The sequence below is a fragment of the Tenrec ecaudatus genome, chromosome 2 (assembly GCF_050624435.1).
Source record: "Tenrec ecaudatus isolate mTenEca1 chromosome 2, mTenEca1.hap1, whole genome shotgun sequence".
Lineage (NCBI taxonomy): Eukaryota > Metazoa > Chordata > Mammalia > Afrosoricida > Tenrecidae > Tenrec > Tenrec ecaudatus.
The window spans coordinates 93,661,722-93,687,478 of NC_134531.1; the positions used below are offsets into that span (position 1 = coordinate 93,661,722).

The 25,757-nt window shown below is 41.1% G+C and overlaps 1 protein-coding gene across 1 annotated transcript in view; it reads right to left on the bottom strand.

Moving 5' to 3' along the window:
• Positions 1-25,757, bottom strand: part of KIAA0825 (KIAA0825 ortholog) — a 498,599-nt gene that overhangs the window by 323,779 nt on the left and 149,063 nt on the right. The window contains exon 12 of the mRNA XM_075541286.1: positions 5,214-5,324. Within this exon, the coding sequence (XP_075397401.1) occupies positions 5,214-5,324 (111 nt within the window). The remainder of the gene's footprint in view (positions 1-5,213; positions 5,325-25,757) is intronic.

The following is a 25,757-nucleotide window of genomic DNA, read 5'->3' on the forward strand; positions in this document are numbered from 1 at the left end:
GTCCACCTTCTAAGCTGAACAGACTAGTATACATATATCCCACCAACCTATTAGGCTCTTCAATTTCAGAGTCTCAGTCAATATTATTAGGCAAGTTAGTTACTTTGGCGTCCCTAGGAAACTATTACAAATGCAATGGATAGAATCTGCTCCTTTCTGAAACTTACACAGCAGTTATGGATGACTGTTTCGTAAGCTCTTACGTGATAGATGCCATGAAGGCATTTTGGTTCATTTAATTCTCATCAGTCTGGCATGAAAATATCACACAAATTAAAGGAAGGTGTTTCAAGATGGAGCAAGTAGGTAATGGTATCAATATTGATTTTAAGTAGATCATTAAGATAGTATTATTGTACCTACATCTCAATTTCCTTCTCAAAATATAGAGTTGAGTACGTGGGGAAACTGAAGCGCACATAGGTTAATGAACTTTCCAAACCTCAGAACTGTGCAAACCATGTCTGTCTAATGTTAAAATCTCTAGATGCTTGCTTTTCAAATCTCCTCTGTGGCTCCATATTGCCTGCCCTGGTTGTTGACTGTCATTGAGTTGGGTCCGACTCATAGAGACCCTTGATACAACAGAATGAAACACTGCCGATCTGAGCTGTCTTCATAATTGTCCATCTCATGGAAGACTTTCCTCTTGTCGCTGCTCCGCCACTTTACCAAGCATAATGTCCTTCTCCAAGGGCTGGTCTCTCTTGATAACATATTGCCTATTTAACTATCTTTAAAGCACAAATAGAAGAAGAAACGAAAGCTTTTAGATATCTCAAACGGAAGCTTTTAGCTATTTCAGCGTGTTAAGGACCTACTTCAGTTCCATGTGGCATACCTTCTGCAAGCCTCTTCTTTTTAAATCCAGCTGCTTGTCCACCCAACAGCCACTTAGGAGCTTTAGTGTTAAAAAGCTCTCATTACTTCCCTGGATGTTGGCTCTCTGTCAAAGTCTGGCACTTCATCAGAGTAAAAGCTTTCCGAGCTCTTTTCCTCAGCCCTGCGCAGCAGCTTGTCAGCAGTCCTTGGCAGACCCAAGCCCTTTATGTTCTCCTCCCAGATGTTCTGTCCTAATGACTCGAGACGCCACCTCCTCAATAACACTGTGCTCTCGTGCCTGCGCTCTACAGCTCAGAAAGTACCATTCATTCATTCCTTCAATAAATGCATTTTGAAAACCTTCTCTATGGAAAGCATGATGCTCAGCGTGAACGGTGAGAGAGGGAAGGGGGACTGTATCTTGGTAACCTGGAAAGGCCCTAAAGCATACAATGCAATTAAAGAGCCCGAGTTGGCTAATGCATTTAGGGAGAAGAATAAATTATATAAATCCAAACTAGGATTGAGTGATAGCGTACGAGAAACAAAGCATAGTAGAAATAATATACACAGCGCAGGATGCACTGGCTACGTGTCAAAACATCATGTTGTCACCGTAACACCACATGAGCACTGTTAGATGAATCGGCCGTTTACTCACAAGGATCATGCTACCTGGGTTCAGTGTAAAGCTATGATCTACTTAGCTCAAGCAGACCTGAAACTATTTGTCAAGATATTAAGAACCCATGAAGATGAAAGTTTGGAAAATAATAAAGAGCATTACCAACAAACAACAATTGACCATTACGGCATTATTTCTTTTATACATCAAAGAACACTATTGTATGAATCTTGAGATGATATACCCTCCACATGCAGTTATCTTTTTAAAGTCCACTCACATTGTTGGCCTGTGCCAGCACAATGAATAATGAACATAGTACATTTTTATTACTGCTTTGAAGATATATGTATTTTCCCTCAAGCCAATTCCTCTAAACTCGATTCCAGGGATTCTAGAAGAACGTTAAAATTGTGGTTTTGACCCACTTATATATTACATCTGCTCCTCAGGTAAATCGATAGACATGGAAGTGGTCCATGCAGCTACTTGCACACAGAGCCCTGGTGGCACGGCGGGTTAAGTGCTGGACTGCTAACCCCCAGACCCAACTGCTCGAGGAGACAAGAATGACGCTGGATGCGCCCATAATATGGATGCTCTCAGAAACCCTCTGTAGGGTTGCTACTAGTCAGAATCAACTCAAAGGCAGTGGCTTTGGGTGTAGTTCCAGCTATTTGTGCGTATTTACATCGTACTTAAATCTTCATTTCATGTCCTATCCCTCGTTCTATTTCTTCTTTTTTGCCAATTTTTATTCATTATCTTATATAGTTAACACTGAAAAGAGGAGGCTGAAATCCTTCCTGAAATAATGCAAAGGCATAATTAAAGAAATTAATTAATCACTTTTTAAAATCCTTCTTAATCTAAAATACTTCCATTATCTGACTGCAGTCAGCCTCCCCTTTGCCAGAAAGAATATTTTAAGCTTGTTATATAACCCAGGTATTTCCCTTTTCCATTTACTTTAGTTGCTAGGGTGAAAAATGGAGTTTGGGGGGAACAACTTAGGGAGAAGGTCATACATGAACAGCTTACATGTGTGAGGGATATGAATGTAAGGGTGAAGATTTCTAAAAACATGTTCTGGTGTTCTATCCTTATGCCAATGTTGAGAATGCATATAAATAATTGAAGTTATTTTGCAACTATTCATAGTTCCTTAAGGAGCCATGGCAGTGTAGTGGGTTATGCAATGGATTTCAATATTTTCTGTATTTTTGGTTTGGTTTTTGTTTGTTCATAGCAGAGGTGTTATGTCAATAGAGGTTACCCTCTTGAAGCTGTATTATAGGCTTTCCCATTTTTCGGTATAGGAAACCCAAGATTGATGAACCTAGAGGGACAGCAAATAGAAGAAGGGGTCTGGGGGTTCCAGTGAAGGAGGGAGGTAAAAGGGAGATGATGTGAAGGAGTCCATGTAGTAAAAGAACAATTAGAAATGGATTGTGGTAGCAGTTGTACAGTTCTACATGACACGATAGAATTATGGAATAATACGTTATATGCATTAAATCCAAACTATTAAAAAAAGAAGAAAGAAACGGGTGGCTCTAAGAGAAGTTGGGAGAAAAATCAATAGAACATGATAGCAAACTGGGAATTGTGAGGCAGAAGCTCATCATGGAAACCACAATCGAGATTCTTTTCCCGAAGAGCCGTGATCGCTGACCACGTGGTGAACGTAATTAATGTCACTGAGTTTTTCACGTAAAAAAAAAGTGAAAATAGAACATGTTGGTGATATACACATTGACCATAAGTTTTTTTAAAAATTGATACAAGGAATGATGACACTCTTAAGACAGAAGATTCTATGCATACAGGACAAAGAAGAGGGAAAGGGAGGATGAGTTGAGTACATCTCACTGGGATTTCAGTAGTAAAATATATGGTCACCTGGACATCTAATGTTAAGGTATAGGTACGTGCTTAGAGACATGGATACAGAGCTAGAAATCCTCTACTGGGAAGGGTCGGGAAAGAAGGGGGAATGGAAACAGGAACCCGAGGGGGGAAGCTGAGTATGTGATGGGACAATGAGGGTGTCTGCAACGAATGGGATGAAATACAATGTATATGAATTGGTGAAGATGAAACTAACTATCTGCTCTGCAAACCTTAGTCCAGCTCACAGTGAAAGTTAAAAATGCAAACAACAGAAGTCTCTGCTCAGATGCACTGTAGAAAATACAGAAAGCAATGCAAACAAAAATGCAAACCACTTGCAATCCTACCATTCAGAGAAAACCAAAACTACTGTTTATCCTTTCCAGCTGAACATGGTGTTTTTAAGCTCTGAATGTGGGATAGCGTGGTTTAGATGTTCCAGTACATATCTATCCCCTAGGAAATAAAGGTTCTCCTATATCCTAAGTGTGGGAAGCTGGCAAACTCACTCCCTCCTTTGCCGACGAAACCACATATGCACATTGGTGTATCAGAGGCCCTGCAAAAGTGAACAATAAGAAGAGACCTTATATAATAAAGAAATGACCATTTTATTTGGGTAGGAATACTATTTTTTAAGCGTAGAGGTACAGAGCCTAACCTTTGACCTTTGTTCTCTGGCACAGTAAATATGCTCTTAATTCTAAAATAAGGACTATTTTAATATAAAAGATGAAATGATAATGAGATGGCCTTAGAATTATCAACTAACTATACACTAAGGTCTTAAGAACAGGGCCCACATCTCTTAAGTCTTGAATTCTCTAGTATCTACATGGGCAAGCAGTATGTGATTGCTATATTTGGAGAGACTTTTATGTATTAAATTTCACAACTGAGGAGGGAAAAAAAGTCATTCTATACTTACAGATAGACCTCTAGTTTCTCAAAAACAGAGACATAGTCAACTCAGATGGTGAACTCACTGATAGTGTATTTCTGCGATGAATAAAAAGTGTATGGAAATTAGCAATTTCTCCTTCAGCTATACCTGGTATTTTTATTCTCAGCTAGCAGGGAAAGGTAGTTCCCAATGATATATTCAACAAAGAATTAAACTGACATTCTACAGAATGCCACAAAATGTCATCAGATTACTCTGGAAGCACGTATCATACTTTAAATGATTTTTCCTGTTTTTAAATGCTGTTAATTAAATAAGAAAAGTTAAAGCTGCTATTCAAAAGTTACTCCTCTCTCAATGTCTTCCTAAGTTTCTAGTGTGCTGCATGAGTTATCCAGTTTTGCTGTCTATGTTTAACAATCAGCTGGAGAACTGTCAAATTCCCAGCCATAAATCAAGATGGAAGGCTGAAAATTGAGTTGGGAGTTAGCTAAAATTGGAGTTAATTTCAGTAATTCACATAAGTCATATCACTAAAATATGAGTTATTAGGAGAGACCAGTCCCTGAAGAAGAACATGATGCTGAGTAGAGGGTCAGCCAAAACAAAGACAGGGCGGAAACCTCAATAACATGGAGCCACGCAGTGCTTCAACAATGAGCTCAAACACAGGCAAAGGTGAGGCTGGTGTAATGGACAATGATTCGTTTAATTGCATAAGCAGTCACTACGGGTAGAAACCGCCTTTATGGCAGCTAGTGATAACCGGATTCTGAGGTGTGTGCCTTGTGTTCTTGGGCTGAAAAGGGAAGGAAAAACATATTTTTCACCTACCTACCTTGCAACAATACTGTGAACGTTGTGAGTTTGCTTATGAAAAAATGCACTTATGTCTTTCAACAAAAGTTCACATTAAAGTTTAAGAGAAACCCCATTGTTTTAGCTATCAAACCAATGAGAAGTACTTACCTGAGACAAGAAGGGTAGAAATGTCTTATGCCAGAAAGCCAGTGCAGCGGCTGGTTGAAAGCTAGTTTCAAGGCATCCGAAGTTGAATCATCTATGCCATGCTGAAATGTGCTAAGGAAATAAATACACAGAATTCTTGCAGAATAAGTAGGACACTTAAGTTATCTAGATCATTTAAACAGCTTTTTAATTTTATTTAGCATTCAAAGTTAACGACTGCACATAAAATGGGATGGTGCTAGAATGAACCATGAACATCATTCATTTCCCTGTGATTTCTGCTAGTATGTGACTCAGACCGGGTGAGAAAGTCAGTAGACCCATAAACAAATATGAGTCGAAAATTAGAATTTCTATATGCTCTATATTTACTTTGGGGAAAGATATACACTACCAATATTATTTAGTTTCCTATTACAGTTGTTGCCAAAACGAAATGCACAATGATTAGTACAAGTAACAAACATACCTTTCAATCCAACCTAGCTCCAATAAATGTCAATATGTTTTCCTATCTTCCTCATTAATGTAAAACAGATTAGCATAAAGTTCCCCCTTTTAAAAATAATTCATAAATACCAAACAATTCAGGAGAATTATAACTATCTTTGAATGCATCCAAGCACCTACAGAGGACTAATAAAGATGAACTTAATTGTAAAGCATGCAAATATAATTTCAAAACTGGAATCATTTGGCCAGAATATCTGGTATACAAGGATCTTTGGAGAGGAGACAGGACCATTTTCCTATATTGGCCCCAACTCAACTACAAATCTTCAGATAATAAGAGAATTTTTTTTCATACCAAAATTTTTATTATAGAGCTTGGTTATTAAAATTTTTATTATAATAGGCGACTATATTTGCCTAGATAGAATTAAGAATGACAACTGGGAAAACTTTAGACTGGAACTGTTTTCAGTGTTACCATCTCTCTTTCTACATAGTGTCTTGGGCACTAGAAACATGTGGAGCAGCATTAGACTGGATCTGTTCTCAGTGTTGCCATCTCTCTTTCTACATGGTGTCTTGGGCACTAGAAACATGTGGAGCAGCATTAGACTGGATCTGTTTTCAGTGTTGCCATCTCTCTTTCTACATGGTGTCTTGGGCACTGGAAACATGTGGAGCAGCATATCAATTTTGTCTTTTCACTCCACACATCATGTTCCTTGTGTCACATTTTTAAATTTCAGATAAGAAAAAATTCCACTAATAAGCTTAAATTTTAATGTTATGGATTGAATTGTGTACCCTCAAAATAGGCATTGGATTCCTAACTTCTATACCTCTGGCTACAATCCTGTTAGTCAATAGAATTATACCAAGTCTTTATTATCTTAATGAACAAAGCAGAAATAGAGTGTGTCCTAAGCCTAATGAATCATTTGTAGTTGAGCCTGGGCCTCAGTTATAAAAAGAACAGATTATATCTAGAAGGCCATACGAACTGGGAAGACAGATGGCATTTAAGGATTAACAAGGACCCAGGAACCCCTGGGACTACTGACAAAAGGGAATAGATATTATGAAGACCTTGATTTGGACTTATATCCTCCACTGAGAGAAAATTTAAGTGTGTGCTCTCAAACGTCACCCACTTATTGTACTTGTGTTACAGCAGCACCAGCGAACTAAGACTGCCAGACTTATTTTCATTCCATGCATTCTACCGTGTGAGCTAGAGAAATTGGCAGAAGCTAGGGTATTTTATGTGGCTCACTTAGAAGTCAGGGTTTTTCTGGAAGCTCAAAATCCCTTTGCAGAGTCCCCATGTGGATCAAGCCCCAGGTGCCTCCCCCTGACCATAGTCCAGAGTTGTTAATAGCTGTGCCACAAGACAGACAGCATTGTAAAGATGATTATGGCAGATGTAATTAGGTTAAAATATAACACCTTAGTCTAAAATATCCCTCTCGACCCATTTTAAAGTTAATATTTCCTGCTTTCTTTCCACTTTTATTTAACACTTTTACTGGCATATAATTCGCATATCACACACTTCATTAGTTTGATCATATAAAGAAGAGTTGTACAATCACCACATCAGTTTTAGAATATTGTCTTCATTCTTTTTTTTAAACCATTTTATTGGAAGCTCATACAACTCTTATCACAATCCATCCATCCATCCATTGTGTCAAGCATATTTGTACATCTGTTGCCATCATCATTCTCAAAACATTTGCTTTTTACTTGAACCTTAGGTATCAGCTCATTTTCCCCTCCCTCTGGGCTACCCTCTCACTCATGAACCCTTGACATTTTATGTTATTATTATTTTGTCATATCTTACACTGTCCGATGTCTCCCTTCACCCAATTTTCTGTTGCTCACCCCTCCCCCCCTCCAGGAGGAGGTCATATGTAGATCCTTGTAATTGGTCCCGCTCTGCTTCCCTCCACCCTCTCAGTACAACCATTCTCACCACTGGTCCTGAAGGGATCATCTGTCCTGGATTCCCTGTGCTTCCAGTTCCTATCTGTACTAGTGTATGTCCTCTGGTCTAGTCAGATTTGTAAGGTAGAGTTGGGATCATGATAGGGGAGAAGGAGGAGTGGATGGAAGCATTTAGGAATTAGAGGAAAGTTGTATGTTTCATCATCGCCACACTGTACACTGACAGGCTCATCTCCTTCCTGTGACCTTTCTGTAAGGGGATGTCCAGTTGCTTGCAGATGGGTTTTGGGTCCACAATCTGTACTCTCCAAAATGCATAATGATTTTATTTTTTATTCTTTGATACCTGATCCCTTTGACACCTCATGATCACACAGGCTGGTGTGATTCTTCCATGTGGGTTTTATTGCTGTAGAGCTAGATGGCCGCTTGCTTACCGTCAAGCCTTTAAAACCCCAGACACTTTATCTTTTGATAGCCCCGTACCATCAGCTTTCTTCACCACTTTTGCTTATGCACATATTTGTCTTCAGCATTTGTATCAGGAAGGTGAGCACACAATGATATGATTTTTTGTTCTTTGATGCCGATTACTGATCCCTTAGACACCTCACGAGCACACAGGCTCTTGTGCTTCTTCAATATGGGTGCTGTTGCTTCTGAGCTAGATGGTCGCTTGTTTACCTTCAAGCCTTTAAGACCATAGACGCTATCTCTTTTGATAGCCGGGCACCATCAGCTTTCTTCACCACATTTGCTTATACACCTGCTTTGTCTTTAGTGATCGTGTTGGGAAGGGGAGCATCATGGAATGCCAGTTTAATAAAACAAAGTATACTTGCATTGAGGGAGTATTTGAGTGGAGTCCCAATGTCCATCTGCTACCTTAATACTAAATCAATAAATGTATGGACATAAATATATTTTCCCATCCTCATAAATATATTTACATATGCACATGCCTTTATTTAGACTTCTATAAATGCCCTTTTCCTCCAGTTCTTTCCTCTATTTCCTTTTACTTTCCTCTTGTCCAACTATCATGTTCAGCCTTCATTTGGGTTTCAGTACTCTAGGTTATATTACCCTTGATTAAGCCCTACTGGGTCTCCTACACCGTCCTCACCACTGATTTTGGATCACTTGTTGTTCCCTTATCCCTAGGTTTGTTAACACCACTTCCTCCCCACCCCCCACCTCCCCCTTTTCCATGTCACCCCAGAACCATTGGTTCATGTTGGTCATTCACATTATTCATCCAGCCTATCTATTTAGACAGACCTGCGGAGATAATAACATGCACAAAAACAAGACAGAGCAAAACACAGCAACAAAAGAAAAGAAAACAACAACAACAAAACCAATGACAAAAAAAAGAGAGAAAGAGAACATTGTGGGAACACAGCAGGAGTATCATAAAGATAAGTAGGCACAGACCCATGGGGTTTTAAGGGGCTGGGGGCTTTTGGCTTACTTCATTGGAAGCCGGCTGGAGGTTGACCTTGGCCCTGCCACTGTATCTGCTGGAGCCATTTGGAGCCTGCAGAGGGACTTGGTCTCAATACAGCCACAGTTTGCTGCCCCCCCCACCCCCCCCACCCCCCCACCCCCCCACCCCCCACCCCCCACCTGCCTCAGGGCAGGGACAGGACCCTTGCAGCTCCACCAGCAGGGATCGGGGTTCAGCTACATTGTTGCTTCTGTTTACATCTCTGCTCTCTGTTCCCCCACAGCCTTGGAGGACTGCCCAGGGGCTTTTTCATGGCACAGTCATAGTTTGCCACCACCACCTGTGCGCAGGAACTAAACCCAATCCCTTGCAGCTCCACCAGCAGGGATGGGGCTGAGCTACATTGTTGCTTCTGTTTACATCTCTGCTCTCTGTCTCCCCACGGTCTTTGAGGGCTGCTCAGGGGCTTTCTCTTGGCCCAGCTGCAGCTTGCCAGGCTCTCAGGGTAGGGACTAAACCCTTGCAGCTCGATGGGAGGGGAGTGGGACTCAGCTACATAGTTGCTTTTGTTTCCCTCTTTTCCCCATTCCCCCCCCACTCACCCCACAGTCTAAATGATCTTACTTTTTAATTTTCTCCCTCCTCTTTGTCTCTTTCCTGTTCTCTCACACTCCACTGCTGACCCCCAGAACACGCCCTATGCCCTAGGGAATTTACACCTGTACCACACCCAGCTAGGTGAGCCCCACCCTGTGTAGCTAGCCCAGAGTCAGGAAAGCCCCGCTTTCCCTCCAGGGGATACTCTGCCCAACTTCTCACCAGGGAATTCCTGCCTGTGTACCTGGGGGCATAAGGCAGCTCAGCCAACACTCATCAACATACCAAGCTGTTGCAGGAACCTCTGCCTAACCTGTGCAACACCAAAGCAGGCAACCCCCCAGCCTTCTGGGGCACTCCCCTGATAGGGAAGCCACAGGAGGATAAAGAGGTAGGTTAATCCTATAGTAAAATTAGCTGTAGGCAGTATGAAGAAGCCTTCCTATAAATCTCCCAGAGAAAGTCAACCCAGTATGGCCAGAAGAACAACACTCACCAAGCATAAATAAGAGACCGCCACATAGAACAACCTCACGCAGAGGGCAACAAAGAGAAAACAGACACCAAGATAGCATTGGCTTAAGGATGGAAAGAAGTCAAGAATGATACACACACAACATGCACAACACATTAATGAGAAAGAAAAGTAAGAAAACTCCCAACACAAAAGGTATAAGATGACAACACAGAGACCGCAGATGGAGATAATAACCCTGAACATCAGTGGCTTGAACTTAGGCATTAAAAGACTGAGACTAGCAGACTGGCTTAGAAAACACAACCCATCAATCTGCTGCCTATAGGAGATACATCTCAAGGCTACAGACAAAAGTAGGCTGAGAATCAAAGGCTAGAGAAGGTCCTACCAAGAAAACAGCAATACAAAAAAATCAGGGGTTGCAATCCTAATCTCGGATAAAATTGACCTCAAAGTGAAAACCTTATCGAAAGAGATAAGGAGGGACACTATATAATGCTCAAGGGAATGGTAGGTGAAGAACCACTAGGCATTGTAAACAGACATTCCCTGAATGAGAGACTGGCTGAATTCGTCAACCAAATACTCCAAAAGATTAAAAAAGAAATCACAGACTGGACAATTATAGTGGGTGACTTCAACACACCACTCTCTGAGAAAGATAGATCACAGGGAAAGACACAGAACAAGGAGGCTAGAGAGCTGAACACCACAATTAGACAATTTGACCTGATAGATATTTACAGAGCTTTTAATCCAAATACAAAATATTTCACATTCTTTTCAAGTCCACATGACACATATCCGAAGACAGACCACATGCTGGGGCATAAGGCAAATCTACATAAATTTAAGCACATTGAAATAATACAGACCACTCTCTCTGACCACTGTGCCACAAGGCTGGAAATCAACAAAAGGAAGACAAAGAAAACAAGAGCAAACAATTGAAGGATGAATAACTCTCTACTGCAAAAGTAGTGCATACTGGTGCAGATCAGAGATGAAATTAGGAAATTTCCAGCAACCAACAAAAATGAGCACACTACGTACCAAAACTTATGGCACACAGCAAAGACAGTCATTAGAGGAAGTTTCATAGCAATACATGCACACCTGAGAAAGGAAGAGAGACTCGTGATTGATATGCTGACACAAAATTTACAACAATTAGAACAGAGTCAACAGGACAATCTTACTAATGGCAAAAGAAAAGAAATCATAAAAATCAGGGCTGAGATTCAGGAGAGGGAAAATAAAAAAACTATGGAAAAAATTAATACTGCTAAAAGTTGGTTCTTTGAAAGGATAAACAGAATCGATAGCCAACTGGCAAACCTAACCAAAGAAAGGAGGGAACAAATTTCAATAGCAAGAATAAGGGATGAAAGAGGGGCCATTACAACAGACCCTAATGAAATAAAAAGGATAGTTACACAGTACTATGAAGGATTGCACTCCAATGAATTCAACAATTTGGAAGACATGACAAATTGTTGGAAAAACAATCCCTCCCTAGACTATCCTCGGTGGACATCAAGAATCTCAACAGACCCATAGCAATAGAAGAAATATACAAGGTTATCAAGGGATTGCCAACAAAAAAATTCTCCTGGACCAGATGGCTTTACTGGAGAATTCTACCAAGCATTTAGGGAAGAACTAACACCAATCCTACACAAACTCTTCCAGAACATAGAAAAAATGGCGAACTCCTCCTATGAAGCTAGTATAACTCTGATACCTAAACTGGGCAAGGATCCCACAAGAATCGAGAACTACAGACCAATACCCCTAATGAACATTGATGCAAAAATCCTTAACAAAATACTAGACAACAGAATACAAAAGTATATAAAACAAATAATTCACCATGACCAAGTGGGATTCATACCAGGGATGCAGGGATGGTTCAACATACGAAAGACCATTAGTCTTATTCATTACATTGAAATGAAAAACTATAAGAACCACATGATAATATTGATAGATGCGGAAAAAGCATTCGACAACATCCAACACCAATTCCTGTTTAAGATACTTGAGAAGATAGGAATGGAAGGAAAGTTCCTCAAGACAATACAAGCTATATATGAAAAACCAACAGCTAACGTGGTAGTCAATGGAGAAAAAAACTAACACAAACCAACTGAAAAAGGGGACCAGACAAGGATGCCCCTTGTCCCCACTCTTATTTAATATCGTGCTGGAGGTTTTAGTTAACAGCATAAGGCAAAGAAGAGACATCAAAGGTATTCGTCTGGGGAAGGAAGAGGTGAAACAATCGTTATTTTCAGATGATATGATTTTACATATGGAAAATCCCAAACGTTTCACAAGGGGAGTACTGGAAGCAATAGAGGAGTTTGGCAGAGTGGCAGGATACAAGATCAACAAACAGAAGTCCATCGGACTATTATACACCTAGGATAAGATCATAGAAGAAGAGATCACAACAGCCACATACAAACTGAAATATTTAGGTGTTTACCTGACTAAAAAAACAAAAGATCTATACAGGGAAAACTATAGAACACTATTACAAGAAACCAAGAGCAACCTCAACAAAGGAAAGCATATCCCATGCTCATGGATTGGAAGACTCAATATAGTCAAGATGTCAGTTCTGCCAAAGGCACTATATAAGTTTAATGCAATCCCATTATGATTACCCTCATCTTTCTTCAAAGAAATGGGAAAACTGATTACCAACTTCATATGGAGAGGGAAGAAGCCCAGAATTAGCAGAGAACTCCTCAAGAAGGACACCGTGGGAGGGCTTGCTTTACCTGACTTCAGCACATACTATACAGTCACAGTTGTCAAAACCACATGATATTGGTACAATGATAAATATTCAGACCAATGGAAAAGAACTGAAAACACAGAAATAAAATCATCAGCATACACACAACTGATCTTCGATAAGGGCCCCAAAAAATATCAAATGGGAAGCAGATGCCCTCTTTAACAAGTGGTGCTGGAAAAAATGGATATTTACCTGCAGAAAAATGAAGCAAGACCCTTATCTCACTCCATGGACAAGAATAAACTCAAGGTGGATTACAGACCTTGAAGTTAAACCCCAAACTATTAGGGCCATCAATGAGGGAATTGGGACCAACTTGAGAACTTTGGCACAAGGCATACATAGGCTATCAGAAATAGGGAAGAACACAAACACAGAGGAGGCACAAATTGACAAATGGGATATACCGAAGATAAAACACCTATGTACATTGAAATAATTCACCAAGAGAGTAGTACGAGAGTCCACGGACTAGGAAAACATCTTTAGCAATGACACATCAGAACAAAGGCCTTATTACTAAAATCTACAATACTCTGCGAGCTTCCAAAAATAAAAAAATAACTAAGTCCCACTTGAGAGATGCAAAGGACTTGAACAGAAGTTTCACAGGGGCAGAAATCCGAATGGCCAACAAACATATGCGAAAATGTTCCCAATCTTTAGCCATAAGAGAAATGCAAATTAAAACAACAATGAGGTACCACCTGACACCCTCAAAGGTAGTCTAATTCAAAAAATCAGAAAGCAACAAGTCTTGGAGGGGTTATGGGGAGACAAGAACTCTCATCTACTGCTGGTGGACTTGTAAGTATGTAAGACCACTATGGAAGTCGATCTGGCATTATCTAAAACAGATGGAAATCGAGTTACCATATGACCCAGCAAACCCCCACTGGGCATATACCCAGAAGAGGCAAGAAACAAACCAAGGCCCGACATCTGTGCTCCAGTGTTCATTGTGGCACAGTTCACAATTGCAAGGAGTTGGATGCAACCCAAATTTCCATCAACTGATGATTAGATTAAAAAACTGTGGTATATACATACAGTGGAGTACTAAGCATCGCTAAAAAGCAGTGATGAATGTATGAAGCACATAGCGGCATGGAAAGAACTGGAGGAAATCATGCTAAGCGAAGTAAGTCAGACACAAAAGGACAAGTACAACGTGAGCCCGCTGAGGTAAGCATTAAAAAAAAAAATGCAAAAAGGGCATAGGGAAAAAGCTACTGTATACAAGCATTCTCGGGGTGAGGATCGTGTAGTATGGCAGGGACCAGATGAAATCCAGGGATGCACATGGTAGACAACCAGGGAGGAGGTGGGGAAAGGGGAAAAAAAAGGATGAAAATAAGGAAGAAATGGGTAACGGGGACCTGGGGAGGGTCCCCAAGGGGAGGGTATTGTTTATATCGCCACAGGGAAAGGGGGACCAGATTTCAACTCAGTGTCCCAAGGTGTGAATGCAAAATTCTGGTGTGGAGTAGGGGACCAGTGGAGAGGCCTGGGGGGCTGGCCCCAGTACCAAATACTAAGTAGATGCCTGCCCCTCCCCACAGAAGAATTTATTTCTAAGGACGACAGGTAAAGCTGAAGGTGGACTTTGGGGCCAGGGCATGGTGCCTCATCAGACTGGACTGGAAAACACTCCTAAAGGCCAACAAACGATCCTTGAACTAACTACAAGCTTTTCTTTCATGATGTGTTTTGTTTTGTTCTTCGTCAGTGGTTTGTTGTTGTTGTTTTGCTGTCTGGTTGTATACTGTTGCTTTGTTTTCCTCTGCCTTGTTTTCATGCATGTTATTATCTCCACAGGTCTGTCTAAATAAGACAGACTGGATTAACTATCTGGAGGAAAAACAACGGGACTGACAGTTCTGGGGATGGGGTGGGGCGGGGAAATGGGATAGGGGGAGGTGGAGGGTAAGGAAGTGGTGTTAACAAACCCAGGGACAAGGGAAGAACAAGTGATCCAAATTGGTGGTGAGGTGGGTGTGGGAGGCCTGGTAGGACATCATCAAGGGCAATGTAACAAAGAGGTATTGCTGAAACTCAGGTGGGGATAGAGCATAATAGTGGGACAGGAGGAAAGTCAAGGGAAATAGAGGAAAGAGCTAGGAGACAAAGGACATTTATAGAGGTCTAGATAATGATATGATTTTTTGTTCTTTGATGCCTGATAACTAATCCCTTCAGAACCATGTGTTTCTTGTCTTTCTTCTATTAAATTGGCATTCTATGATGCTCATCCTGCCGACACAACGGCTGAAGACAAAGCGGATGAATAAGCAAATGTGGAGAAGAAAGCTGATGGTGTGTGGCTATCAAAAGAGATAGCATCTGGCGTCTTAAAGGCTTAAGATAAACAAACGGCCATCTAGCTCAGAAGCAACAAAGCCCACATGGAAGAACACACCAGCCTGTGTGATCACGTGGTTCTGAAGGGATCAGTTATCGGGCATCAAAGGACAAAAAATCATATCATTGAGTGCACAACCCCATGATAAAATCGCTTAGGACAAATGGGTGCATAAGCAAATGGGTGAAGAAAGCTGGTGATGCCCGGCTATCAAAAGATATAGTGTCTGGGGTCTTAAAGGCTTGACGGTAAGTAAGCGGCCATCTAGCTGAGAAGCAACAAAGCCCACATGGAAGAAGCACACCAGCCTGTGTGATCACGAAGTGTCATAGGGATCAGGTATAAGGCATCATCAGAACAAAAAAATTTTACCACAGTGAATGAAGGGGGAAGTGCAGAGTGGAGATACAATGCCCATTTGTCAGCCACTGGAGATCCCCATGCAGAGGGGTCTAGGGGAGGAGATGAGTCAGTTAGGGTGCGATGTAGCACCAATGAAGAATACAGCTTTCCTCTAGTTCCTAAATGCTTTCTCCGTCCCGCCCCCACCCACTATCATGATCCGAATTCTACCTTATAAGTCTGGTTAGAGCAGAGGATGTACACTGGTGCAGATAGGTTCTGGAGGTACAGGGAATCCAGGGCGGATGATACCTGCAGGATCAGAGGTGTGAGTGGTGATACTGGGAGGGTAGAGGGAGAGTGGGTTGGAAAGAGGGAACCGATTACAAGGATCTACATGTGACATCCTCCCCGGGGAACGCACAATAGAAAAGGGGGACAAGGGAGACGTTGGACAGGGCAAGATATGACAAAATAATAATTTATAAATTATCAAGGGCTCATGAGGTGGGGGACGGAGAGGGAGGGAGAAAAAAGAGGACCTGATGCAAAGGGCTTAAGTGGAGAACAAATGTTTGAAAATGATGAGGGCAATGAATGTACAGATGTGCTTTACACAATTGATTTATGTATGGATTGTGATAAGAGTTGCATGAGCCAATAAAATGTTTCAAAAAAAAAAAGCAACAACAACCAAAAAACCAGTGACAAATAAAAAAAAGAAAAGCCTAAAAACAAAAAGAAAGAAAAGTCTGTATATAAAGGATTGTTTGTTGGCCTTTAAGAGTGTTTTCTGGTCGAGTCTGATGGGGTGTCACACCCTGGGCCCAAAATCTATTTTTGGTGTCCCTGGGGACTTTGATGCTGCTCCCTTTGTTGCTTTGTTGCACCCCCTTAGTGTTTTGCCTCGGTGTGGTCTGGTCAGATCAGGCGAATTCCCACACTGTGCCTCCAGTGTTGTCCCCTATAGGGCTATGTGTCAATGAGGGATATTGTGTCTCATAGTGGGGTCGGCCATATGGTCTTCTCTGTGGATTTGCTGCTCTGAACAGGGATATTGTCCTCAAGGCTTGGTGGGCCAGAATGTGCTTCACTTTCTTCATCACCCTTCATTTGCTCCCATGTGCTCTGATCAGACATGTCCCTCTCCCTGAGCTTCAGCTTCAGTGTTGTCCTGTGAAATAAATTCTTCTGGGGCGGGAGGGGAAGGTGTCCACTTGCTTGGGACTGGGGCTGGTCCCCTCAAACCTCTCCATCTCTCCCTACTCCATGCCAGTTGTTTTCATTCTTGTACTCATTTTTAGCTTCATATTTCCCCCAATCCACAATGGATTTTACAATGCTGTCTGATAACAGGGCTATTCATATCACTCAACTATGATCAGAGGGGATTCCCTGGAGGCTCAATCCATGTGTGCACCCTACAAATTTACTTGGGGCTTCCACTGCCACCCCAAGCCTTGTAAAAAGTTGTTCAAAATTTAAGGTCTGATGCCATTCCCTCACTGAGATTTGGATTATATTTACAATCCTTGAATCCCAGTTTGGTGTGCTTCTTTCCTGTGGACTCAGTTGTTGCCTTGCTTCGATGGCTCTTGTTTGAAAACGGCCCTTTAAGACCCCATTTGCTATTCTTTCTGATAGCTGGGCACTATCTAGTTTCGTCCCCACTTTGCTACAGCACCCACATCTTCAATGATCTTTTCACTTAGCTATTTATCTCCTTACTGCCTCCAAATGAGGTCATCAAGCTGTGATTGGACTGATAGGCTAAACTCCACCCCTTTACTCATGTGTCTAAAATTGACAACAGATAATGTAACTACCAGAGCAGCCCAATGTGTAACCATTACTAAGTTTAGTCAATGGTGGTGGTGGTTGTTGTTAGATGGCATTGAGTTGGCTCCAACCCATAACTACCCAATACACAACTGAACAAAACTCTGCATGGTCCTGCGCCAGCCTCACAGTTGTTCCTATGCCTGAGCCCACTGCTGCAGCCACTGTGTCAATCCATCTTGCCGAGGACCTTCCTCTTTTTTGATGCCCCGTCACTTTACCAAACATGATGTCCTCCTTCAGGGACTGGCCTTTTCTGACAATTATGTCTAAAGTATGTAAGAAGGAACTCTTGCTATCCTTGCCTCTAAGGCGCACTCTGGCCTTACATCTCCCACTACAGATTGTTTTGTCCTTTTAGCGGCCCACAATATTTTCAATATTCTTCTCCAGCATGAGAATTCAAAGGCATCAATTCTTCAACAGTCTTCCTTATTCAAAGTCCAACTTCCAGATGACTATGATGCAATGAGAATACCATGGCTTGGGTCAGGTGCATTTTGTCCTCACAGTAACATTCTTGCTGTTCAGTACTCTAAAGAGGTCTGGTGCAGTAGAATGACCTAATGCAATACGTTTTTTGATCTAATCACTTCTGTTTCTATAGTATTAATTGTGGATCCAAGGAAGACAAAAATCCTTGAAAACTTCAACCTTTTCTCTATCAAAATGCTACCTATTGGTTCAGTTGGGAAGATTTTGATCTTCCTTACATCAAGCTATAATCCATTCTGAAGGCTACAATCCTCGATTCCTTAACACATTGATAGGGAACTGCCGAAGTTCAGGCCAGATTCAGAAGAAGATGTGGAACAAGGGATATCATTGTTGATATCAGATGGATCTTGGCTCAAAGTAGAGAATAATAGAAAGATGTTTACTTGTGTTCAATGACAATGCAAAGGTAATTTGACTGTGTGGACCACAATAATCTGTGGATCACCTGGAGAATGGGAATTCTGGAACACGTCGCTGTGCTCACTGAAACTTGTACATGGATCAAGAGGCAGTTGTGTGAACAGAACAAGGGAATACTGTATGGTGTAAAATCAGGAAAGGTGTGTGTCAGGGTTATATCCTCTCATCATACTTGTTCAATCTCTATGCTGAGAAAATTATCAGAGATGTTGGATTATATGAAGAAGAGTGCAGCGTCAGGATTAGAGGAAGGCTTATAGGCAATGGTATAGAATTTAAAGCACTGTTGAGAAAAGGAAACTAAACGAGGGTAGGCCAGCTATGAACCACAATACCTGAGTTGTTGACTTATACAGATTAAGCTCTTAAGTGACTGGACATTATTTACACAAACAATGGGGGTTGGTGACGGGGGAAATCTTCCAATAATAATCATTCCCAGCAGCTGAGTATCAGATAAATACATGTCATAATGAACTGCTTTCTTTTTAACTAAGGGTTTTCTTTATTTTGTTTTGACATTGTTGTTTTGTTTGTTTTCTTCCTGTTGGTGTTTTGTATGATTTCCTGTATATGAAAATCCAGGAAAAGTAAATCTAGAGAGACGGAAACTGGACCAACAATTACCAGGATCATGGCCCAGGAGGTTGGAGGAAATGAGGACCCAACAATAACGAATACTAGAAGAAAATGTTTTGAAATTGACTGTGGTGATGACTGCGCAACTCTTCTTAATATGATCGAATTGCTAAAATGTATGATGTATGAATTCTGTTGATTATTATAAACAAAGAAGTCAGGGCTTTGTATTAGCAATGGAGATTTGCTGAAGTGCTTATGTAGCATGGGGTGGTTTAACAGTTTTACATTTTAGAAAACTCACTTGAACACTGGTCAGGAGAGCAAACTGGAAGAAAATAGAAGCTGGAAGAAGGGAGATAATTAGGGTGCTACTGCCATAGACCTGATGGAATATAATGAGGTCTTAAACCAAAGTAGCGGAGATAGTGGGTCCAAGTTAAGGCGGAGGGAGGAATGTAGGATGACCTCAGGCTTTTCCCTTCATTTTGGATATGCAAGGGAGACGTACACACAGAAATACTCAGCCGTTAGGTATTTAAATGTGCACAACTCGAATGTGAGACGCACAGCTGAATTGAAGACGCTGATGTGGAAGTCATCATCATAATGGTGCCGCCATGAGTGTGAAAAGACTAAGGGTGAAAAGTTTGTCAAAGAAAGATCGAAAGGACATACCAACGTGTAAAGGATGAGTAGAGAGCAAAACCTCTCTGGGAAATTGCGAAGATATAATCAGCGCAGTCTGCAGAGAGCCAGAGAAAGTGATGTTAGGGAGCCCAAGCAAAGCGAACGGTGCCAAAATTTGCAAAAAGTTTAACTGAATTGAGGACAAAAATAATCCATCGGATTTATCCATTTGGTGTACCAAAGATGAGGAAAGAATTTGGAGAATATCTTGGGAAAAATAAAAAGTCACCGGGAAAGGACCCACTAAAACTAAGTGCCCATAAAAATTCTTCAAAAAATCCATATTCATCTCTACCTCCTCCACCTTCATATTTCCATGAACACAGTAGACCACACAGGGACAAGGTTGTGAAAACCTCTTAGCCTTACTTTTTTCTGCCAAGGGCCATTTATAACATCATTTGCAGGGCATACGATGCAACTGTTTAATGAGCTCATCACTAACGTGATGGCTGGAACTGCTTCTTTGTGGCGAGGTGTGTGATGTGAGCTGGTCTTGACTTCCCAGGCCTATGAGGCCCGAGGGCCTGGCATTCCCCACCCCTGCCTTGGAGTCACCACCCATGGGAAATCAAAAGACCAGTCCTGAGCCAGGGGAAAAGCTGAGCAGTTAGGGAGAGAGAGGAACACAGGATGAGCGGGAATGCGATACACATGGTAGACATGGCAACCAATGTCACAAAGCCAAAGATGTAGGAATTGTTGGATGGAAAATAAAGTTTTCCTCCAATCTTTTATCCAAATCACAGTAAAAATGCTGCCAGCGGACTGGAGTTGCAGAGAAGAGTAGGGGCTGCGGAGAAAGACAAGGGATAAGGGACTGGGGCTATGCTCCCACATACTTCGTGGAGCCCTTTGCCCAAATCCCCACTTATGCCGTCATTTGGGGCTCACCACGCTTTTCCGGTATCAAATGCTTTGCCTACAATGACGCTCTCTGTCATAGGCAGCTCACGCCATTGAATCTCCTACCGCAAAGCTCCACTAAGCAGTCGCCTCTGACTACGCTAAAAAACTCAAACCAACAAATTCACTGCCATCAAGTTGATTCTGACCCATAGAGACGCTATAGGTTAGGGCACAACTTCCTCTTGGGGTTCTCAAGATGGTAACATTTCGTCAGAGCCTCGTCTTTCTCTCAGAGAGCAGCTGGTGGTTTCGAAACACACAGGCCTTGTGGTTAGCAGACCAGTGCCTTCTCACTACCCCACCTTTCTCCAGAGGCTGGAGTCCAGCCCCTTGGTTTGCTCTGTGTTTCTCACAGTACTCCATTCTTTTCCATGTACTCTCTGCGGTCTGTGCCATGCCCCCAGGTTTGGGTCACTGTGCACCAGTTAGAGGTAGCCGGTGGGTAAGTACAGGTGCTCTAGAGCCAGGCAACCTGGGTACGTAATCTTTGTCAATTGATTTTTGACTCCGGTTTTTGTTTTTTAATATAAATACTTTTAATTTTCACTGGGGGCGGTAATAAGAATCATTTAACAAGATGAGTCGCATTCCTGTACACTTGCAGAGCTCCCCACATGTACGGTCCCCACATGTACGGTACCCCCCGCCCCCCCAGCTCAATGACTGTGGCAAGGAATTCTCGAGGAAATCTATGATGATCTGAAAACTGACCTGGGATTCCTAACACCTCTAAGCGGCTGCCTGGTTTGTTTCAGCCTCAAGATCACAAGGGATGAAAAAGAAAAGGGAAGGAAAAGGAGAGTGCAAGCACCATGGGATGGCTGCGCTGGGGAGTGCCAACAATTTCTTAGCTAGACGGTGAGGTAAGGGCTGTGTTGCCAGTACCCAAGCTCTTGTTTCTACCCTTTGGGGCAGATTGCTAGTCATACTGGTGACAGTAAGGTTATTTGGCCATAAGAAATGTTAAGGCAGATGTTTATGGTCTCTGAGGGGGTGAGATCTTTATGAGCATTTAATTCCACAGCAAGATCCCAAATTAGTTTCATTATTCTGGAGAGGATAAGAGGGTGAAAATTGGCCCACAAGCCTCGGTGGGGGAATGGAATTATGATCTAGCTATTAGATAACCTCTAATGAGATTTTGGTATACACTTAAAAGAGGGGGTACACTAAATAATTCATAGTGGTGAGTACACTACAATTCTAGGAGCCACAGAATGATTTTTTTTCCTTTATAAGTTATAGAGGAATTTTGATCAAGCAAATTTAAATATGCCTTTAAAATGATTGTCTAGAGGCAGATGCGGAACATGTTTTCTTCCCATTCCCAAATTAGCAGACTAGAAAGATGGCTTTGCTTTAAGGGGTGGGGGTGGGATGAGGGTGGGGAGTGAGCTTGGGATACTTCCGTGCTTTTGCCCATCCTGTAGCATCCACTAACCTGTGGTCTGTCCCTCATGAACATCATACTCCCCGTGGGACGGCCACAGCACCCCCTCTTCAGTGCTCTAGCCAGGCGTCACTGTCTTCTAGCTCTCTGAGCCATCCTTATGCTGCCCCTTTCCTTTCTTCCTTAACTTAAACAAGTGATTGACTTCTCGGGCTTAGGTAGCCAGCTGCTAGGAAGAAATAAATTTCATGCCCATCAAAAGTGAGAACAACTTATAAAGATTTAAAACAAAAAAGCCAACAGCTGGGTTTTATGCTTCTCTTGTGCCATCCTGATTTTTGGCTGCCCTCCCAGGAGAATTGTGTCTTCTAACAGGATGCTAATGGAATAAAGTTCCACAATGGAATTGAGACAGCCCAGAATCCACTCTATAGAGGCAATGGAGCAGCCAGGACAGACTTCCTGCATCATCATCTCAGTACAAGGATGCCTGAGCCACTGCAGGTGCTGGCTGAATAAAAATACCGATCAAAGATTCTTTCCCTAAATCCCCCCTGCTTTTGGCTTGACTTTCTAGGATGAGAATAAAGGTTTAAAAAAATGCTGAGAATCATTACATCACAGGCACAATATTTATTCTACAGTAGGAAAATAGTTGGTTTAAATAGAAAAAGTACATGAATATAGGACCTTCATGTAAAATATGAAAATAATAATAATTTATAATTATCAGGGGTCCACAAGGATGGGAAGGTGAGGAAGAGAGAGGGAAAAGAGGAACTGAAAGTCCCCACCCCCAGCCAGTCCTTGGGCTTTGGGGCTCGGCTCAAGGGGAGTCCTCTGTGACATGGGGGTACAGTGTATGGTATGACCCTTTGGCGGGCATATCTACACAGTCAGGTATGCTGGGCCCCTCTAGGGTTTCCTGTATAGGCTCCAATAAATTTCTGCCCTTTTGCTTAAAAAAAGAGGAGCTGAAGCCAAGGGTGTCAAGGGCTCAAGCCAAAAGAAAATGTTTTGAAAATGATGATGGCAACATATGTACAAATGTGTTTGATACACCTGATGTATGGATTGTAATAAGAGCTGTCAGAGCACCCAATAAAATGATTTATTAATTTTTAAAATAAGATGATAGCTACCAAGGGGAGAACAAAAAAAGGGCCTTCAGACCCTGACTGTGGTGAGTGGGATGAACTGTAGGGACCATCTGTGCAAAGCGATCTTGAGTGGGACACAGCCAAGCGACAGGCAGAGAATAAGATGCATGGACCAAGCTAGTCAGAGATTCATTTTTTTACTAAATTGCACTTACCCAAAATTCTAACATTAACGTTTACCCTGCTATATAAAACTAAAACTCAAAGTTCGGTGACACAAAATACGATGCATGAATCCACTATGAGGGCACATGTGTGCACGCAGGTATGCTTCTGAGAGAGTCATTCAGCAACCACCTTCAGGAAAGAACCAACTACATTTTGGAAAACACATGGTGAATGTTTTATGTGTCAGTGAGCTGGTTTTTCCCGGAGGACAAATTGAAAGTGCTTCTTTTACAACATTCGAACAGAAATCTACAAAGGAGCATTAAAAAGAGCACATCGTTTTGCAAACAGGTTTTATTCTTCCAGAAAAGAGCTTAAAAATCTTGTATTCCTGCCCTGGGACTTAGTGGCCCTATGCTAAACTTAGAAAGGAAAATATATTTCATTTACCTGTCAGAACTACCTGGAATAAAGGCAGTCAGTCACCTTCTAAAAGAGCACATTGCAGCGTGACAAAGACGAATGTCAGGTTAAGTTCATAAAAATTCAATACTATCAACATCTGATTGTTACTCTTCCACAAAGCACATGGTGCATGCTTTTTCAATATGAGATAGAGAAACCCTTTCTTCTCCATCTTGCATTAAATACCATATCCTGCCATAGGCGCTATATCCTGGAGATGATATTTTGTACCCTGACTCTGCAAAGAAACAAAAGCAACCCACAGGGCTCCTGCACGTCTTCTTCTCCTTGGCTGGCGAGGTACATACTGCCTATAGATTTTAGTTTGTCAATACAAAGCAAATTATATTTCAAAGATTACATTTCTGTTCCAGGAAAGCAATCATAAAATCAACACAAGTGGGTACATTTCATGAAAATTTTTTATGAGAAGCATTAGAAAAGAGAGTATATCAGAACTCTTTTTCAGACTTCAAAGCAATATAGCTACTTATCCTCTCTGGTCAAACAAACAAACAAAACCCTCCCGTGTTGGGTGCTTGGATCGAGATATTCAGCGAGTCCAGTGGAAACGAACGGTTTAAATTTATCAAATGAGGTTACAGAGCCACACCGAAGGCACACATCAGAGAGATGTGAGTATCTGCGTAGTCGTTTAAAAAATCATACAAAAGGCCATAGGTTAACAATAACATACGCTATGTATGTTATATTGTGAGATTAAAATATGTAATCTTTGATAATGATCTATTTGTTTTATAAATGCATTGGGAGCTAAAAGTTTTCTATTCATCTGCGACAAACCATGAAATTCAATATTGCTCACCATGACCAATCCATGAAATTTGTCAACTTTGTTCCTGATTTTCACAGGGCTTCCTCTTAGAAGGAATGACCCGGTGAACTGAGAGCAGAGCACTTTTTTCATCTACGGTAAATCAGTTTAGTTTACTAGGATTTATTATGGGCCTCAGACCCTGGCTTTTCGTGATTATGAACCAATATGTACATAATCCCAACCTTATGGCAATTTATCTCCCTGTTTTTTCCCCTTCCTCAAAGAATTCTCCTTTTCTCAAACGAGTCCTCAACTTTGGGTAGCCAGCAGAAACAATCTGTTAAGAATGCGTTTATTAAAAGTTAAGGAGTGCGTGAAAATTACAGGGAAACTAAAATCTCAGTTGTTAATTACTATTAGAGTTTCTAACTCAAAAGTCCCGAAACTTACTGAAAAGTCAGCATTTTTTATATCACTCTTTTAGGATGTTAAAAGAAAGGATAAAATTACCTCACCTAGCCTAAGAAATAAAAATACTATCTCAAATTTTTACTATCAAACTAAGAATGCACAGTTATCCAGTGCTTGAAATTATAGAGATGATTTTGAAGTAAGATTTAAATACAATTATATTCTATTTTTGTTATTCTATCTAATTATATACAAATTAACTAGAAATCAAAATTAGTTCAAAATATTAATATTCCCCTATGTATTTCAAAATATTTCCAAAATAATTATTAGGTTCTATTTATACTTATCATTGATAGCTCAGATGCTAAAGTCTAATATTAAAAACTGGAAATGTTTTGCTGTAGGGTATTAACTAATAGGACCATTAAAACTCTTAGAGTTGGGACTATTTTTAAGCATTTGTTTTTTTATTACTTAATAAAAGTTAAAAACTAAAATACATTTGGAGAAAGCAAAAATTTCAAGTAGTTTCCTTTAACCATGTAAGTCATACATCAACTTCTGAACAACCCAAATAGCACAAGTCAAAATGATCCTGATTCATGAGGGAGGTGGAACAGGGAAGGAGGGGGTAAAATGAGGAACTGATGCCAGGGAATTACGTGGAGAGCAAACATTTTGAGAATGATGAGGACAAAGAATGAACAAATGTGCTTTATATAACTGATGTATGTATGGATTGTGGTTTTTTAATTAATTCATTAATTTTAATCATTATAAAACCAAAATGATTCTGATTCCATTAAATCCTTACCAACTGAATCATAGAGACCAATAGAGCTATAATGCATCT